This window comes from Mesoplodon densirostris, chromosome X (genome assembly GCF_025265405.1).
Source record: "Mesoplodon densirostris isolate mMesDen1 chromosome X, mMesDen1 primary haplotype, whole genome shotgun sequence".
In the NCBI taxonomy this organism is placed as follows: Eukaryota; Metazoa; Chordata; class Mammalia; order Artiodactyla; family Ziphiidae; genus Mesoplodon; species Mesoplodon densirostris.
In genome coordinates, this window is record NC_082681.1 from 120,826,745 (window position 1) to 120,846,065 (window position 19,321).

Genomic DNA, 19,321 nt, shown 5'->3' on the forward strand with positions numbered 1-19,321 from the left:
GGGCGGGAGGAGTTAGAAGCCCTCCCTCTCCCCACTCCTCCACCCACCGCCAGCCTGATTTTTAATCTAATCTTTTATTTAAAGTCAACAGAAGAGCAGGAACCCCGGGCTCCTGCCAACAAGATATTTATAAATAATTCCCCAACCTCTGCCGAGAGGGGCAGCCTTAAAGAACCTCCTTGTTTTCTCCTTCGTGAGGGATTTAGGCAGCGGAGAGCCGGGGAGGGGGCGCGCTTGGAGGGTCGGGCCTGAAGCCCCAGGGCTCTGCGGACTTGGGGCGGGGGATCGACTCATGCATGACAAACTAATTCCAAATATTAAAATATAACACAAGAGCGTCAATTTGGAGAGCCTTGACTCAAACCGAGAGCCGAACCCCCAGGCGGCTCCGGGACACATACCCTTCCGTGTCCCCGTCGTGCGGGGTGGAGGGGCAGGTGAATGCCCATCGTGTGACCCTGGGAGAGGGCGGGTCCTGGGCCACTACGGGATGTGCCCATAGACTCGGCGCGCCCACGTGCACCCATGGAAGAATCGCGCCGAAAAGACACCCGACGCCCCCTCCCCGGGTCCTCGGCACTGTACTGCGACCCCGGCGCCTCGCCCATCTCTCTCCCGCGCTGGGCGGGGACCACTCCTCTGCATCCCCGAGGAGCCTTCAACCTGCTCGGACTCGCGGCACTTAGAAACTCCCAGCCTTTCGCACCTCCTCCCTTTTCCCTCTTTCCCCCACCTCCCGCCGACGCCCCCAGATCTCTCCAGCTCGCCCTTCCAGAAAGAAGGCGAGGCCCAGAAGCAGAGGCTGGGGCGAGGAAGGAGGGACTAGCGGAGCGCCGCGGCCAGGGGCGTGTCTTCCCAGGCCCCGCCCCCGGGTGCGCGCGGCGGTGGCGGCGGCGGCCGAGCCTCGCTCTGAGAGACAGGTATCGCTTAGGCGCCATGTTGTGAGCGGAAGTAGCGGAGCGCGCGGGGGCTGCTGTTCTGCTGGGAGCGGGCGCGGGAACCGGCGGGGGGGCGGAGCTGTAGTCCCGGCGGCGGAAGGAGGAGAGGAAGAAAGGGGCGAGACCCGGTGCCCGGCAGCGGCGCGAGGCTCTCGCTCGGCGCGCGGGCGTCTCCAGCCGGGCGCGCGGCGTTCGAGGGTCGGTGTCGGCGCCGAGCCCTCTCCCGGGCAGCCGCCGCTACTGCTGCAGCTGCTGCCGCCACTGCTGCCGTGTGGCTCGGGCGGCGACGGAGCGGGGCCGGCCGCGGGGCGGGCGGGGAGGGAGGAGGCGGTGAAGGCGGCGGGCCGGGGGGAAAGATGCCGCTGGCGCAGCTGGCGGACCCGTGGCAGAAGATGGCTGTGGAGAGCCCGTCCGACAGCGCTGAGGTGAGTGCAGCCGGGCGGCCGGGGCCGGCGCGCCCCCTCCCCGCGCCCCCGCCAGTTCACTCCCCACCCGGGAGCCGACCACTCGGCCCCTTCCTCTGCCGCTCGCGTCTCCCCTCGGTTCGGGATTCCGGTTTGGATAGTTGGGGTTGATCTGTTTGCCCTTCTGTTCCTCCCACCCGCACTCTCCCCTCCCTTCCCTCGCTCGGGGGGCTGTGGTGTGGTGGCGCGTGGGGTTTGGAGTGGGCGCCGGGGCGCTGCAAGAAGCCGATTTTCATCAACTTTGCGTGGGGGGAGCGGGAGGCGGAGCGGGGGCTGGCAAGGAGTTGGGAAGTTTGGCCCTGCCTGGTCGGGGGCTTCCCTGGACGCTGGTGACTTTGGGGGATGCGGGAGGGGTGTGGATTGGGTTCACTGGGGAGAGGGGACTCTCGAGTCCGGCCGGGGGAGAGGGTTGTCCCGGGGAGCCGGGCGCGCGGGGGCAGGAACGGCCCAGGGCAGGGGTGGCGACCTGTGAGGGTTTCGGGTAAGGGGTGCGGGACAGCCAAGGGTTTTTGCCCCCCCCATCTGCCGCAGCGGTTTCTGCTGCTGTAAGGGAGAGAGTGGAAGCCTGAGGTCCTCCATCCCCCCCCCCGCCCCGTTTCTGAGGTCCCTGAGCTCGAGGACCCCGTCCCTGCGAGTTTAACTTGAGTTTCCTGTCCATGGAGGTGAGAGGGTGGTATTCTAGGAGATCATCGGCCGCAGTAAAGGGGTTTCTGGTTTTCCTTGTCCGCGATCTGGTGACCGTCCCTGAGATACCCACCCGAGTGACCCAAACACTATACCTAAACAGGGCAAAACAAAATTCGCCCGACTCTTCGCAGCCGCCCCTGTCCCAGAACCAACTCGGGGTCTGCGAAAATAATCCAGACAAGACCCATTCCAGGGCATCAGCGCTCCTCTCCGGAGCGGAAAATCAATTCCTGATGGTGGCGCGTCTGTGATTCTTCCTTCTTGACTTTTTGCTGTCTTCTATTCCCCACAGCGGACTTTGGGGGATTACAGGATGATAGGCTGCGTGTGTGTAATAGTTACTGAGCGAGTGACCCCATTTCTGGAAAGCATGACTGAAGCGCGGGGGTGGAATGGGGCAGGCTCCGATGAGTGGTGTACTTGGCGGCAGCCGCTGCCCTGCCGGCCTCCGCAGTGTGAGATGTGGATAGGGTTACTGGTTACGTCAGTAAGACCGAGGCTCAGTTTGATCTGAGATGCGGGACACTTGCATTCTCGGGTAGAATGGAGGGGGAGGCGGACGGGGATCAGTTCAAATCACTTTGCACTTTTTCCCTAGTCACCTCCGCTGCTGTATAAAATGTTTACTTGCTCTCTCTTTATCGCAAGCAGAATTGTAATAGTGCTTACGGTTGGTGCTTAGTATTTTGCGACTTGGATCATATTTTTAAAACCTAAACGAAACGCTGCTCTTCAATAGAAAACACATTAATAGATGTTTTCTGAAAAAAAAAATTTTTAAGGAAATCTACGAGAATTTCATTTAAAATTGTTAGCCAGTCTAATACTGTGAATTTTTTGTAAGAAAATCAAATTTAGAATGTTTAATCATCTTTGGAATTGGATAGTATGAAACGTAGTGCTCCCGGGGCTCTTTTCATTCAATTTTTTCCTTCAGAAAAATTTTTGCATTAAGTAATATAGGTAAAAGGTTATATTAAGTAATATAGCTAAAATGTGTTCTCAGAGTGCCGACCTTGTGGAAAGAAATTGAATTTGCTTTGAGCTCGATTTTTAGATGCAAACGTTAACATTTGCAACTCGTAATCAGTCCACAGTTCTGCTTGGCACGCATCAGTGTGTAAAAAAAAAGTCATTTAAAATTCCACCTGATCCTTTTTCTATATAGCATACAATTGGATAAAGAAAGCACAAAGCTATTGTTTATTTAGCACTTACTATATGCCAGATACTGTGCTTACTGTGCTCATGCTATTTCATTTTATCCTTCCTATGACCCAACAGAGTAGGATTATGGTCCCCATTGTTACAGATTAAGAAACTGATCTCAAAAGTTAAGGGCACAAAGATTATAAATAGTAAATGGCAGAGCCATAATTCAGAGCCAGATGCATATAATTCATGTGCTTTGCTTTATGCTAGGGTAGCTGTTTCAAATCTTTTGTGGAAAAAAAATCAGAGTATAAATAAGTAAACCGGTAGTTAGAGGTCAAGTATTTTCAAAAACAATTATGGTATTATAAGATGTCTCATTTGTTAAAGTCTGGTTATTTCAGTTACTGTCATGGCTTCCAGAACCTGGCAGATAGGTTCCCACAATTTGCCATTTTCAAGTAATTTTCTTGATATTCTGGCATAAGGTATGTCAGTCAGAGCCAGTGTTGCCTAGATTTATTAAAATTAGATTTTAACAAATTGCCTTTAGATATTTATTGCCTTTGGTTGTTCAGCTGTTTCAAGTAAATTACTTCTGATGCAAATTTGGAAATACTGAAACCAGTAAGGAAAAGGTTGAAAATTTTCATTTGGAAGTCTGATATTGGACTTAATATTATGCTTAGCATTATGCTATCTCCTCCCCAGTAAGTTCTTATCAGTGAATAGTTGTATTTTACTATTTTTAAAAAATAGTCATTTGAGTAAAAACACCAGATTGTTTCTCTTCAGGCTAAAAGATTTCAGGGTTGATCTCTATAGAAATTTACATTTATGGTCTCTTCCCTAGGAGACAGTGAATTCTTCAAAGCTGAGACTTCTTTTTGTTCTCTGTATCCTCAGCTCTTGACACAGTGCCTGGCGCATACATAGTATAGGCCCCCTAGATGACCGATGAATTAATTATGAAGGTCAGGAATAGGGTAATTTTCAGTTTATCTCTGTTCTTATCATTTTAATCTTACATTGAAATATGAGCAATCTTAAAAGAACTGAGTACCTCACTAAAAGTACAGGCAGTTTCTTCATTCCTTTACATGTCTTCTTGACCTCACATGGGTCTCATGGTGCTCAAAACAAAAAAACCCTTGTGGTTGAACTGAAACATGGGTCAGAACATGATAGGCTAGAACTATGCCAAATGTTTAAAGAAGCAAATTTAGAATAATAAAGGAAGTACTGTGTAAGCAAAGTCAAGGTTGGTACAAGATTAAAAACAAAATAGCTTCCTAAATAGTCCAGGTGAATTCAGAACTCTTTAATGAGTTAAAGATGCTAATGTGTTTTTTATTATTTGACTGTTTAGGAGATGGATATAAAGGGATTGTGGCTATTCTTTTCTACAACTCTTGCCACTGCTGTTAGGGACATTTACTGGATCATAAACCTGACCTAAAGTGACACCTTTTTCTCATTTTTAGTAAAGATAAATTATAGTAAACGTAAATATGAACAATTTTCAAAAATAATAAAATTAAGGAGGTTCTTTCTGCTTTATAGAAATGTGTTATGTAAAAATAGCTATCTCGAATTCCTTTAAATGACAAGTTCCATAGTGCATTGAAAAATATTAACTATATAAATATTTTATTTATAAAAAATGAGACCCTTGTTTTGGAAACCATCTTCAGTGGGTGTGCAACCATTTTTAACCTCAAAGATTTTATTGGATTCTGTAATATTTCCACTGTATTTAGGTTTCTTATGTTTCATCTGTAGGGAAAAACATTCTGTTAAAGTGTGATCTTTGATTTTGAAAAAATAATGTATTATTAAGTTTCTTTTCCTTTTCCTGTTTCATTTTTACCACCTTTCAGGTTTTTTTCTTTCCCCCAAGTGAAGATCTGAGGAGAGGACAGGTATTGTTACATGTCAACTGTCGAGTAACTGTGACACATTATTGAACACTTTGTTGTTTTCAGTGATTATAATATCAGTTTTTGTTAAACTAGAATTTAGGAAGGTTTGCATTATTTTGGCAGCTTGATCCTGTACTGATGGGGTTAATCCAAAATGAGAAACTTCTTTGATACATTTAAATTTTAAGATAAAGAGAGAAACTTATCCAATTAAAGAAACAAGTATAGGCAGACTTTGCCTTTTCATTAGTATGTTTCTGGAAATCACAATGAGTATATCTTATTTTTATATAAGAAGAGTGGCATAATTGGGATGTGCACTCTTGACCAAGGACATGACATTCAGTAAATTATAGAATGATCAAAAATATAGCAGATCATTTATCAGAAGTCTGAATTGCAGAAGAGTTATTCTAAAGATTTTTTTAAAATTTATCATCCACTAAAAAATTTATACCATTGTGATCATTGACAAGATTTGCTCTAGAGTTCCATGTTCAGGGACATGTGATCTTCCAGGCTGTGAATGATGGATGACGTCAAGTGGCCCAGTTTGTCCAGTGCAGACTGGATGCTTTAGACCTAGTGGTTCAGATTACAGTGTACAACAGTGACATCTTGGTGGTCTCTTGGTAATGCATGAGTGTGATAGTGCTCACTTGTTTATGTGTTTTGGTGGATGACAAGTTTTAAAGCATTGGAATGCAATCGAGCAAATGTATATTTTACACATCCCCGTTCCCCATTTCACGTAATAGAAAGGAAAAACAAGCAGTTGCATTTTAATACTTGGCATTAGATTTATCGCACCCCCCCCCCCATCTTTAGGAGTTGATACAGTTTCCTGTGTCTTTCGTTAATCTGGAACAGTTATCAAATCTCAGATACTCTGGTTTTTCAATTTAATACCAAATAGCATAGAAGCAAAGATAAAACAACTGTAAATTTTAATTGTTAAGTAAAATGTGTCAAGTTAACAAAACAAACACAAATATACTATATTCGTTGTATAAAACAGGATAAAATGTATCTGTATAGAACATAACTATCATTTAATACATTTGGCTATTTTAAGCAAATACATTAGTTACTAGCAATTAAATATTTCAGTTTTACTTATTCTACTTTGTGGGATAATTTGGATGTATGGCAAAGTGTTAAAGAACATTAACTTTGGAGCCATGAAGACCTGGGTTTGAGCCCTGTCTCTGCCACTTAATATCTTTGTAATCTTATGCAACTTATTTAATGTCTCTATGCTTCAGCGTCCTAATCTGTAAAACAGGCATGAAAATAATATCTACCTCATGGGGTTGTGGTGAGAATTGAATGATAATATACGTAAAGCACTTGGTTCAGTACATGGTTTGTGTTTAATAAATAATAGTTATAATGAATCATCTCTCAAACAGCACTGTCTTAGGAAGTTCTGTGTTTTTCCTCTAGGGTAATTTTTCCAGAATCAAACAGAACAATTAAAAATGGTTTGTTTGGGGCTTCCCTGGTGGCGCAGTGGTTGAGAGTCCGCCTGCCGATGCAGGGGACACGGGATCGTGCCCCGGTCCGGGAGGATCCCATGTGCCGCGGAGCAGCTGGGCCCGTGAGCCATGGCTGCTGGGCCTGCACGTCCGGAGCCTGTGCTCCGCAACGGGAGAGGCCACAGCAGTGAGAGGCCTGCGTACCGCAAAAAACAAACAAACAAACAAGATGGTTTGATTGATCTGTTTAAAGAGAATCTTTATAATATCTGAATATAACTGTAAGGGTAAGGTGAACAGAAATCTCTTGAATCTTATCCTTTTTTATATTGTTCCCCTCTACAGTATTGTCTTTAGAGGGGGGAAACACATAAAAAACATTTTGAAGAATATGTGTGGAAGAAGGAAGAAAAGAAAGTATGTTCATATTTCAACGTTGCTCAAATTGGAAGCCCTCTCACAGTCCACGGCATGTCGTTGTTTAATCAGCAGTGGCTTTTTTCCCTTAGTGATATATAAGATACTAGTATATCTCACACACGATGGTGTCTTATAATTGTTGAAATATGATATACCCTATATGTCAACCTCTTGAAGGAAGTGTGTCTCTGAAGAAATAAAGTCAATATATAGCATCAATAGGTAGAATTTTAACTTACTTTCTAAAAAGTATCAAAACAAAATGTGCACACCTTTTTGTATTTTAGGATCAGTTCTGTTAATTTCATTTTTTAGGGACAGAAATTAATATGGCACACTTCCCTCCCCATTACTATAAACACATTTATTTTGGTTATTTGAATATGCCATGAGTGACTGGCTTTTCCTGTCTAGAAATTCAATCCTTTGGATTTTGTTCTGTTATGTGATACTGGTACTTAAGGAACTTTCAATAGTACACATGGTATTTTCAACTGAGAAGTCTCTGAAAATTTTCAAAGTGTGTCTGTGCCCCAACAACCGTCTTCTCCCTCCAAAAAAACCAAAGGAGCCTGACATAATCAAATAAATTTGGGGATTGTGGAATTAAATGAGATCTGACCAGTGTCTTTACTGCATAACATCTTAGAACTTTTAAGATGATGATGTACATGCTGAATCTGCAAAAAGGAAATAGCTCACAGCATTTGAGACTTGATGTCAGCACCCCTTTTTCATGAACCATCTATTGAAGTCTCAAAGGACACAAGTGCTTTGCAGAACACAGTTTTGGAAAGTCTGATAACTACAGTAACATGATCCAGTATTGCCTGGAAACAAGCTGTTAATGTTTAATTGACTGTATCAAATCTTTTTTTCTGTAACTGTCAAACAAGAGTTTTTGTTTCATTTTGAATTGGAGTCTTTCTAAATTAATTTGTGTAACAATTTTCCATCTTAATAGTGGACTAAAAATTTAAATGCAGTAGTTTAAATAAAAGTTTTAAATAATTTAAACTTTTAAAATTCAGTGTTTTGAAAGGTAATGGTCATATTCTACCTTAATATCAAGCTAATTGCCCCTACTAAATGGCTCCCTCATGGACTTACTCTGTAATTTATTTTTAATATTCATAGTTTTAAAAAACTCTTATCATTTGCTATTTTATGCTGCTGTCAATCTGTCTACTTCTCCCATTCTTTTTTAATTAATTGCTTCAAACTTGAAGTTACTAGAAAACAGCTAGGGTTAATGACATTTTGATGCAGCTGTTTTTAACTTGGGAACATTGTTACTTCATCTTTAAAAAAAAATTTACACTTACAGCTTACCAATAATGTAAAATGACTTCCTCACCCTTTTTCTGATCTCTGCCCATCATATACACATACCTCTGGAGTCAGGGGTATTCGAGGGGCGTATTACCTACTAACAAACAGTGATTTTATGCTTCAGCATACCATAACGGAATAGCTCAATTACTGGCATTACCTACTCTGAATATTTACCTTCTTGTCTTGAAGGTGTCAGCTAGAAAGGAATGTGAATGAACTAAAGATCAGGAAGCTAGCCTACTGCCCCACCTGGAGTCAGCTCTCCACATTGTCTTTTGGAGGGTATTTTTGTGTTTTGTTTTGTTTTTTCATGAAATAATGCTAGTTTCCTGAATATTAGATAACCCTACATTTATGTGTAAATCCAAAAGCGCTTTTATACTTCCTATCAGTCTTCCCCTCTATTAGTATAAATAGAATTACAGCAGTAGCATAACTTAAATCAGATTTGCCCATCTTAACTAATACTCTATCCATGGTTTCTTACATACCTTAAAAATTAATTGTTTTATCCACCATGTTAATTGATTTTTATAATGTTACATATGATGATGATCTCATCTTCATGTCTGACCTGGTCATCTAGATTTCTGTGAGCTTGCCTCTAATCCTTTGGCCCACAAAACTTGTTATAGGAAACTTGGTTCAGTCATTTGATATGTGTTAGAAGCAGATGGCAAATGATAGCCTGAAACAAAAGTTCATTTTGACATTAATAGATTGAAGTGCACCTCAAGTGCAATGTTTTGGGAGAAATCTTCACTCCAGAAATCTTGTAGAATCTCTACTAAAAACCTCAGTTACCCAGGATGTTATTTCACTTCTTCACATTTAGGAGCAGAGGAGTCTACCTGAAAAGAATATAAAATAATAGGAAAGATTCACTTAAAAAACCCAGCTTCTAGACGGGTACCATTCAGTAGCCACTAGCCAGCCACATGTGTGGCTACTGAGCACTTGAAATGTAGCCAGTATGGCTGAGAAACTGAATTTTTAAATTAACTTTAATTAATTTAAATTTTAATAGTCATCTGTGGCTATTGGCTACCACATTGAACAGCACAGTTCTAGATTATAGAATTAGCACAAACTGAACCCTTTTTTTCTACACCAGTGTTTTTCAACTCTACCTTTTCTTACTTGTAGTTTGAAATTAATAGGCTAAAGCTTTTTCTAAATTAAAAACATATTTAATATGCTTTTTCAAATTATGTTTAATCAGCTTCGTCTTGTCTCTCTTCTACCCTGAAGATTTTGATAAGTCCTCCTAAGTGGTACATGCCCCTCAAATAACCATTCTGCACTTTCTACAACTTTACTAACTTCACAGTGACATTTCTCATTCAAGTGATAACATCGAAGCATTGGGTAAATTTAGCTATCAGAATTGGTGCATTTTGTTCACTATACTGTGCTAATTAATACTGGGAAAGTAGATTGGTTCATCTTGGAGATTAACATATACTGAATGCCCTCTCTAACTAGACTCTTTGTGTATATGAAATTGAATGAGGTAGATGTAATTAACCTCAACTTACAGGTGGGGAAACTGAAGCCTAGAGAGGTTAAGTAACTTGTTCATGGTGGCACAGCTATTAAGTGGAGGAGGCAGGATTCAAACACCAAGTCTCGCGGATTGCAATCCCACTGATTTTCCACTAGACTGCCCTGCTTTGGTTGAAAACAGCATAGAGGTGAGTGACTCGGTCTAGATGACATCTCCTCCTAAGGGCTAAAGGGTCCAGGTGGTTAGTATGGAGCAGATGTTTTCATGGGAACGTATAGGGAGACTTAGAAAAGCAAAATTGATATTACTCTCCAAATACAGCATGGGTAAAATAAGCTTTTGTGAGCTGGCCTGAGAAACAGCATCATATGTGACATCGTATGGGAAATTTTTTTGAGATTTCTAAACAACTATCTTACAAGTGAGAATTTGAAACAAAACTACTGTACTTGAAAAAGGAGGTTTGCCCAGATGTAACTTAACACCTCTCCATACAGAAACCTCTAGGTGTGTGCTTGAGTAACTGTGCTCTGTTTTTTAATTGCAGCTTATTAAATCATTACCTCTTTATATTTGCATCTTCTTTTCAGAAAAATCTATTTGACCTTCCCTCAGAGTGCCAGAAAACAGGATCTGGCACAACCTGAAAAAGTTGCCAATTATCTTGCTACAGTAAAAGAAAAGGAAATTTAAAGAAACGTTGATCATTGGTGACTATTTTCCCCCCTTGGGTTTTTTAATTCTTAGGTTAAATAGCCCTAGTTAATCTTTTTAAAAATTGAGATATGATTTATATACCACAAAATTGTACCCTTGTAAAGTCTGCAATTCAGTGGTCTTTTGTATATTCACAAAGTTGTGCAACCATCACCACTATCTAATGCCAGAACATTTTCATGACTCCCCAAATCCCATACTCATTAGCAGTCACTCCCTATTCCCTCCTTCCCCCAGCCCCTGGCAACTAATAATCTAATTTCTGTCTCTGTAGATTAGCCTATTCTGGACATTTCATGTTAATGGAATCATATGATATGTGGCCTTTGTGTCGACATCATTCACTTAACATAATGTTTTCAGGGTTCATCAATGTTGTAGCATGTGTCAGTGCTTCATTTTTATGGCTGAGTAATGTGTGGTTATAGCAGTTTTGTTTATCGATTTATCTGTTGGTGGACATTTGGATTGTTTCCATTTTGGGGGTATTATAAATAATGCTGCTGTGAACATTTGTATACAAGTTTTTATGTGAACATGTTTTCAGTTCCCTTGGGTGTTTGCCTAGGAGTGGAATTGCTGCGTCATATGGTAAGTCTATATTTAATATTTTGAAGAACTGCCAAATTGTTTTCCAACTTGTTTGTATCATTTTACATTCGCACCAGCAATGCATGAGGGTTTCAGTTTCTCCACATCCTCACCAACACTTGTTATTGTTTTTTTCATTATAACCACCCTAGTGTGTTTGAAAGTGGTATCTCATTGTGGTTTTGATTTACATTTCTCTAATGACTGGGAATGTGAAGGATGTTTTCATGTGCTTATTGTCTACTCGTATCCATAGTTCTTGTGCTTATTTTGCTGCTGATTTAGGGACTTAAACGGAGTTTTGCTCTAATGCTGATATATAAGATCCTTATCGGTGTCGTATTATATACATAGTTCTCAGAAAACTTAGTTTCAGTTTGTACTTTTAAAAGATTTCCTTTATTTTTAGATGTGATAAGTAAAAAGCTTTTTCTAGAACAATGGCTTTCCAGTTGGGTGAATAGAGCCCTATTTCACCTGGGCCACACCTTCTCCCAGCCAGAGCAGAGTTTCTAGACGAACACAGCAAAGAGTTAAAAGATTAATTATTAAAAAAATTATACAAAGAAAGCAAAAATTGAGGCAGTGATATTTTTCCTTACAGTCTCCTCAGTCTTGTTATACTATTCTATAGTTTCTTATTTAAAGCAAGAGTACAGGAATTAATTGAAGGTCAGTCAAAACAAAAAGTCTAGAGTCTCTGAAATTAAATATAAGTCAACAAATAAATGAATTTTCAAGGATCCATCTCTTAAAGTGAGATATACAGATGTTTCATTTAAAGTAGTGAAAATGCAAAGCAAAACCCCTGTTGGCCTTCTTTCCTTCAAGTTCCTGCTGGCTCTTGGTGTAATTCAAGAAGAATAACTATCACAATGGATGTTGATAGCAGTAAGGGGGGTTACTTAAAGAGAGAAATGTCACAGACAAGTTAAAAGTAAGATTTGCCTTGGATTATTAAAAAGAGGAGCTCAAAATGAGTTTTAAAGTGATCTTTTCTCCCTGGCTGTTCTGAATTTATGTGGTATAGTACTAGGTGATAATGAATGAGATAGAATTCTTTCCTTTGGAATATTATAGTGTGAAAGTACTGAGGTGGACAGGCAGTTGAATAACATGAAGCAAGCTAAATTAGCCAGGAATTATATAAACATAATCAGAACTTTAGGGGAAAGTTCTGATCTATGATGTTATAGCAGTTTCCCATAGTGCATTTTTAACCATAATGTGGAAACCTAGAAAATAAATGTCATTACCCCAAACACCCAATAAAGTTTCTTTTAACACACACACACACACACACACAGACACACACAAAATGTTATTTTCAACATAAAAATTAATCACTTGGCAGAGACTTCTGGTTCTGCCAAGATGGAGGAGTCCTTTTCCTCCTAGGTCTTCCTTTACAACTAAAACACCTAAGACATCACAACAAACAAGTACAGGAACACACTGAAAGGTGGAAATTAGAAAGCAGACTGCCTACAGACTTAGGGATTAAAGGAATGACACAAATGTGAGTTCCCTGGGTGTTCTTATTGCCTCCCATATATCCTGGACAGGGTGTTGTAAAAGCCTCCAACCTGGAACCACCAACAGGCGCAGACAAAAAAGGGTTCCAGGGCTTCCCTGGTGGTGCAGTGGTTGAGAGTCCGCCTGCCGATGCAGGGGACACGGGTTCGTGCCCTGGTCCGGGAAGATCCCATATGCCGCGGAGCAGCTAGGCCCGTGAGCCATGGCCGCTGAGCCATGGCTGCTGAGCCTGCGCATCTGGAGCCTGCGCTCTGCAGCGGAGAGGCCACAACAGTGAGAGGCTCATGTACCGCAAAAAAAAAAAAAAAAAAAAAAAAGGTTCCAAGAAAAGCCTGTTCTCTTTAGCCAGATGACTAAAGAAAGGGTGGGCTAACAACAGTAAACCTTTTTGTCAATACCCACCCTACTGTAGCCAAACACCAACAGAAAAACCCCACCCTACTTCTAAGAAGCAAGTGGCAGTGCTTGGATTCCTCTACCCAGTGGTGTTGGCTGGGCAGATCAGGGACCTAATCGCCCCTTCTCCCCTTCACTGCCTAGCAAAAACAAATAGCACTTTGATTCCCCCTGCTCAGTGGCTTTGGCATGTTGTGCAGGGACCTGATATTCCCTCACCACCACCCCTGTCCCACTCCCTACAGAAGGAGGTGGTGTTCTCACTAGGGTAGTGTCAGTGGGGTCCAGCAGCCAATTGAGCCTCCACTCCAACCTGGAAGCAATGAGACATAACAAGGTGGTATGAGGCAGGACTAGTCCCCACTAAGCCTCCCCCTGCCCTGTGTCAGTGAGGTCCACCCTCACCCAGCATCAACAAGGCAGAACAAGATGGTTGGAGGTGGCCTGGTCAACGCTGCTTCCCCCCTCTGCTGATGCAGTAGGGCCCAGATGCCACCCCCATCTGGCATCTACAAGGTGGAACAGAGTGGTGGATGGCAGGGCTGATTGGCACCCCACTTCTCCCTCTTCCCTCTCCTATTGTCAGCTGGGCCTTTCAGGGAGCTGAAGTCTACCTTGAACTCCGCTGAACTCTGCTGAACTCCACGCTACCCTGCAGCAATGAAGCAGTGTGAGTCAGCCCTCCACTTCCCCTCTCCCTATTGTCAGTGGGGTCTGTCAGGGAGCTGAGCTTGCACCCCTACTCAGAGGCAATGAGGTGGTATGGGTTGGTGCCCCACTTTCACTGGGAGCAAGAGTGAAGCTGAACTTCCATCCCACCCATCTGCAAAAAAGCAGTGTGAGTCATTGCTCCACTTTTGCCAGGGTGGTGTTGGCGGAGCCCAGCAGGAAGCTGAACATACACACTCACCCTGCCCTCACACTGCACCTCAACTGGTAGACTGCCTGCTAAAAAAGATTAAATAGGATCCAGAGTCTTAAAATCTCCAAAATGTCCATTATACAGCTGAAGTTCACTTACACTAAGAACCAAGAAAATTGCATCATGAATGAGAAAAAAGGCACCAGATACCAGCACGGAGATGCTTCAGGTATTAGAATTGTCTGACAAGGATTTTAAAACAGCCATCATAAAAATACTTTAGTGAGCAACCACAAACACATTTGAAACAAATGAAAAATTAGTCTCAGAAAAGAAATAAAGCAGAAAATGAACACTTTAGAACCGAAAAATGCAATAACTGAAATAAACTTACTACATGGGCTCAATAGAAGAATGGAGGGACTTCCCTGGTAGTCCAGTGGTTAAGACTGTGTGCTTCCACTGCAGGGGGTTCAGGTTCGATCCCTGGTCAGGGAACTAAGATCCCACATGCGGTGCAGCCAAAAAAAAAAAAAAAAAGGAGGTGACTGGAAAGAATCAATAAAATTGAAGATAGAGTAATAGAAATTACTCAGTCTGAATAGCAGAGTAAAAATAAATGAAGAGTGTCTCAGGGGCCTGGGAACATTAACAGAAGATTTAATATTCATGTCACCACAGTTTCAGAAGCAGAGAAAAAAGGTGGACTTGAAGAAATAATGCCTGAAATTTCCCCAGTTTGGCAAAAGATGTAAACCTACAGATTCAAGAAGCTGATTGAACTCCAAATAAGGTAAACTAAAGTAATCCACACCTAGGCACATAAAAATCAAACCTTCGGAAATGTGAAATTGTTTAATGGGTATAGAATTTTAATTTTGCAAGATGAAAAATTCTGGAGATTGGTCGCACAACAATGTGAATATACTTAACATACTGAACTGTATACTAAAAAATAGTTAAGACAGTAAATTTCGTGTTAGGTGTATTTTACCACAGTTAAAATTTGTTTCTAAATCAAACTAAAAGACAATCTTAAAAGCAGTTAGAACTGAACTATTACCTATAGGGGAATAATAATTCAAATGACAGTAGATCCCACATTAAAAACCATGGAAGCCAGAAGGAAATGGCACACTGTTTTTTAAGTTCTGAAAGAAAAGATCTGGCAACCCAGCATTCTGTACCCAGTGAAAATATCCTTCTAGCATGAAGGTGCAATCAAAGCAGTCTCTGGTGAAGGGAAGCTAAGAGAATGTGTCTGTAACAGACTGTGAAGGAATGACTACAGGTAGTTCTTCAAGCAGAAAAGAAATGATAAAAGAAGGATCTGGAACATCAAGAATAGCATGAATTCTACACATTCTCTTCCAGAAAATAGAAGAGGAAGCATATCACTACTCATTTTTTGAGGCCAGTATCACCCTGATACCAAAACCTAAAGACAGTACAGAAAAGAAGACTCCACATCAGTATCCCTTAAGAATATAGACACAGAATCCTCAACAAAATAGTAGCAAAACAAATCCAGCAACATATAAAAAGAAGTATGCAGCATGACCAAGTGGGTTGTATTCCAGGGGTGTAAGACTGGTTCAGTATTCAAAAAATCAATTGATGTAGTCCACCATATTAAAGTTGAAGAAAAATATTAATAATGTGCAAAACACATGATTAAAGACATACAGATTGGAAAGGAAGAAATAAAAATGTCTCTATTTGCAAGTGGCATGAGCTCTCCAATGAAAATCCCAAGGGATCTACGTAAATCTAGAACTGATGAGTTCAGCAAAGTTGTAAGATACAAGATCAGCGCACAAAAGTAGTGTTTCTATATACTAGCAATGACTGTGTGGAAACCAAAATGAAAAACATAGTTCCATTTGTAATTGCTTAAAAAAATTCTTAGGTATAAATCTAACAAAACATGTATATGGCTTGTGTGCTGAAAACTCAAAAATGTTGTTAAATGAAATCAAAGTTCTAAATAAATGGAGAGGTCTACCATGTTCATACATTAGAAGACACAACATAGTAAAGATGTCAGTTCTCCCCAAATTCTTCTATAGGTTTAACACAACCGTATTCTAAAAGTTATATGCAAAGGTAAAGGAACGAAAATATCCAAAACAGGATAGAAATAAAGTGGGAGGAATCACTTTACCCAACTTTTAGACTTACTAAGTAGTTTCAGTAATCAAAATTCTGTGGTATTGGTGAAGGGATAAATACATAGATCAGGGGAACAGAATGGAGAACCCAGAAATAGACCCAAACAAGTACGGCCAACTGATTTTTTTCAAAGGTGCAAATGCAATTCAATGAAGGAAAAATAGATAGCCTTTTCAACAATGGTGCTTGGAGCAATTACACACCCATAGGTAAAACAGTGAACCTCAACCTAAACCTCACACCTTATACAAAAATTAATCCAAAATGGATTGTGGAAACTCTAAAACATTTAGAACTTAGATATAAGAGAAAATCTTCAGGACTGGGGGCTAAGTGAAGGGTTCATAGACCAGACACCAAAAGCACAATCCATAAAAGAAAAAAATAATAAATTGGACTTGATCAAAATTCAAAATATTCACTCTATGAAAAAGATCCTGTTAAGGGGATGAAAAGACAAGCCACAGATTGGGTGAAAGTATTTGCACACCTATATCTGAGACAGGACTTGTATCTAGAATATATATAAAGAACTCTCAAAACTTAACAGTAACAAAGGCAAATAGTCCAGTTAGAAACTGGACAAAAGAGACAAACAGACATTTCATCAAAGGGGATATATGGATAGCAAATAAGCGTATGAGAAGACGTCAACATGGTTAGCTATCAGAGAAATGAAAATTAAAACCACAATGAGATATCTCTACATGCCTTTTAGGATACCCAAAATGAAAAATAGTGAGAGTACCTAGTATTGGTGAGGATGTGGACAAACTGGATCTTTCATACATTGCTGATGGGAAAGTGAAATGATACAGCCTTTCTGGAAAATAGTTTGGTCATCTCTTTAAAAACTAAACATACACTTATTATATAACCCAGCAGTTGCACTCCTGGGCATTTATCCCAGAGAAATGAAAATGTATGTCCACATAGAAGTCTGTTCACAAATGTTCATAGCAGCTTTATTTGTAATATCCAAAAGTTAGACACCAAATGTCCTTCAACGGGTGAAGAGTTAAACCAGCTGTGGTATGTTCACACCATGGAATACTGGAATACTACTAAACTAAAAGGAATGAATTATTGATACACACAACAACTTGGACGAATCTTCAGGGAATTCGTGCTGAGTGGAAAAAAGTTACATACCATATGATTCCATTTATATAACATTCTTGAAATGACAAAATTGGAGACTAGATTAGTGGTTGCCAGGGGTAGGAAGAAGGGTGGGAGAGAGGTGGATGTAAAGGGGCAACACGCAGGATCCTGATGGCGAAGAACTGGTATCTTTACTCTGGTGGTAGATACAGGAGCCTATACATGTGATAAAATGTGTAACAATGAGCACGCACACGCACACACGCGAGAACCTGTAAAACCAGTGATATCTGAGTAAGGTCTGGGCATTGTACCAGTATAAATTTCCTGGTCTTGGCAGGAAGTTGTGTAAGATGTAACCACTGGGTTAAAGGTATATGGGACCTCTCTATTATTTTTGCAACTTCCTGTGAATATATAATCATTTCTAATTTAAAAGTTAGGAAAAAAGTTGAGAAAGCATTAGATAAAATTCAGTGTCTATTCTCAATTAAAAACAGTAAAATAGGAATAAAAGGGTGTGTCCTTAACATTATTAAAAAATAGTGTCAGACCAGTAGCCACCATCATGCTTGATGGAGACATATTATGGGCAATCATTAAAATTGTGCCTGCTGTTTTCACCTCTATTTTACATTCTAGAAGAGTTTGCTAATGAAGTTAGACAAGAAAATCAAAAAGTATTCAAAAGAAGGATAAAAGAAAACTATTCATAGATGATATAATCATCTATTTAGGTAATCTAAGGAAACCACTAAAAAGGTTTGTGAAAACTAACGATGGTCTAATAAGGTGGTATTAAACAATATATATTTAAAAATTAATACATAGTTTTCCTTGTTAGAAATGATAATGGGAAAAAGATCTCTTTCAAAATAGCAGTAAAAATATTAAATGTCTGGAAATAAACATAAGCAAAGGGCAGGAACTAAATGAAAGAAAATAGTTGTATTAAAGAATAAATAAGTTGAGAGAAAAGCTATGGTTCTTTAAATTACTTTCAGTAGGATTTGAGGTTTGTTATTATCTTGTTTATTTTTTTAAAATTGAGGGTAACTTTTCCTCTGTCTTGAATGGATGTTCCCAGATTTTTAGTTTTTTTCTAATTTCTTTAGGTTTCTTTTATTTTGTAGCTTATCTGGACGGTTAATACTAACAATTTTTAGTAGAGTGCTCTTATTAATAGTGTTTATGCTTAATACATATACAGCTAGAATTCATTATGGAGCTGTAATTATAAACTATATTTCTCATTTTTCCAAAAATAAACCTTGCTGCCTGGTTGTGTTTATGCCTATGGTACTTTTAAATATATATATATGTATATATATTTAATGAGTGAGTAGTTTGGATTGTTTTTTCCTAAGTAAGTTCAGTTCCAAACTTGTCTAGTACACTTTGTGTTAAGGTACAGTTGATATTGCTTGGCTGTTAAGCTCTTTTTTATTGTGTATTTGAGCAAGTCCTATTCTGTCTCATTTCACTTACTGGCAAGCTATTATTGCTGTCGTTTTGTTCTTAAGAATGTTTGTAAGACTGTGTGTATGTTTAATTAAAGTGACTTTTAGTTAACAGTTATGTTATCAGTAACACATGTTGGGTTCAGTTCATCAAACATTTAAGCACCACTTGTTTTGCCGATGAGGAAACAGGTTCAGGTAATTTTGCCACAGTCACATAGCAAATAAAGCTTGGGCTTTGAAGCTCAGCATCATGGTGTATCTGTTTTAGATAGAAGGACTTCACTAAGCCTCTGGAAACCAGAAGAAATTATTAGACTTTTTCCTAAGACTTAAATTAGCCAAACCAAGTAATGTATTAATGAATTATCTAGTACTCAGATTTTTAGCCCTAGAAATGGAAGTGGACCCATTAGGGTAAGGGACTCATCAGAATACTCTCAAGTATTTGCATTTGTCAATTCCTCTGGCAAGATGAGCAGGAGGAAAGAGAAGCTAACACTTACTGGGCACCCAGCATGGCTAAGCGTACTAAACTTTATTACAACCTCCAGCATAACTGGTATTCAAATCTTGTAGA

The 19,321-nt window shown here is 40.3% G+C and overlaps 1 protein-coding gene across 3 annotated transcripts in view; it reads left to right on the forward strand.

The window, feature by feature from the left end:
- The first annotated feature begins 1,003 nt into the window (after positions 1-1,003).
- The window catches only part of RPS6KA3 (ribosomal protein S6 kinase A3), a 111,272-nt gene continuing 92,954 nt past the window's right edge, over positions 1,004-19,321 (forward strand). Inside the window, exon 1 of one of the 3 annotated variants that reach the window (XM_060086281.1) lies at positions 1,004-1,363. In XM_060086281.1, coding sequence (XP_059942264.1) covers positions 1,295-1,363 — 69 coding nt within the window. In that variant the 5' untranslated portion in view covers positions 1,004-1,294. The remainder of the gene's footprint in view (positions 1,364-19,321) is intronic. The other 2 variants (XM_060086282.1, XM_060086279.1) reach the window with 2 other exon arrangements.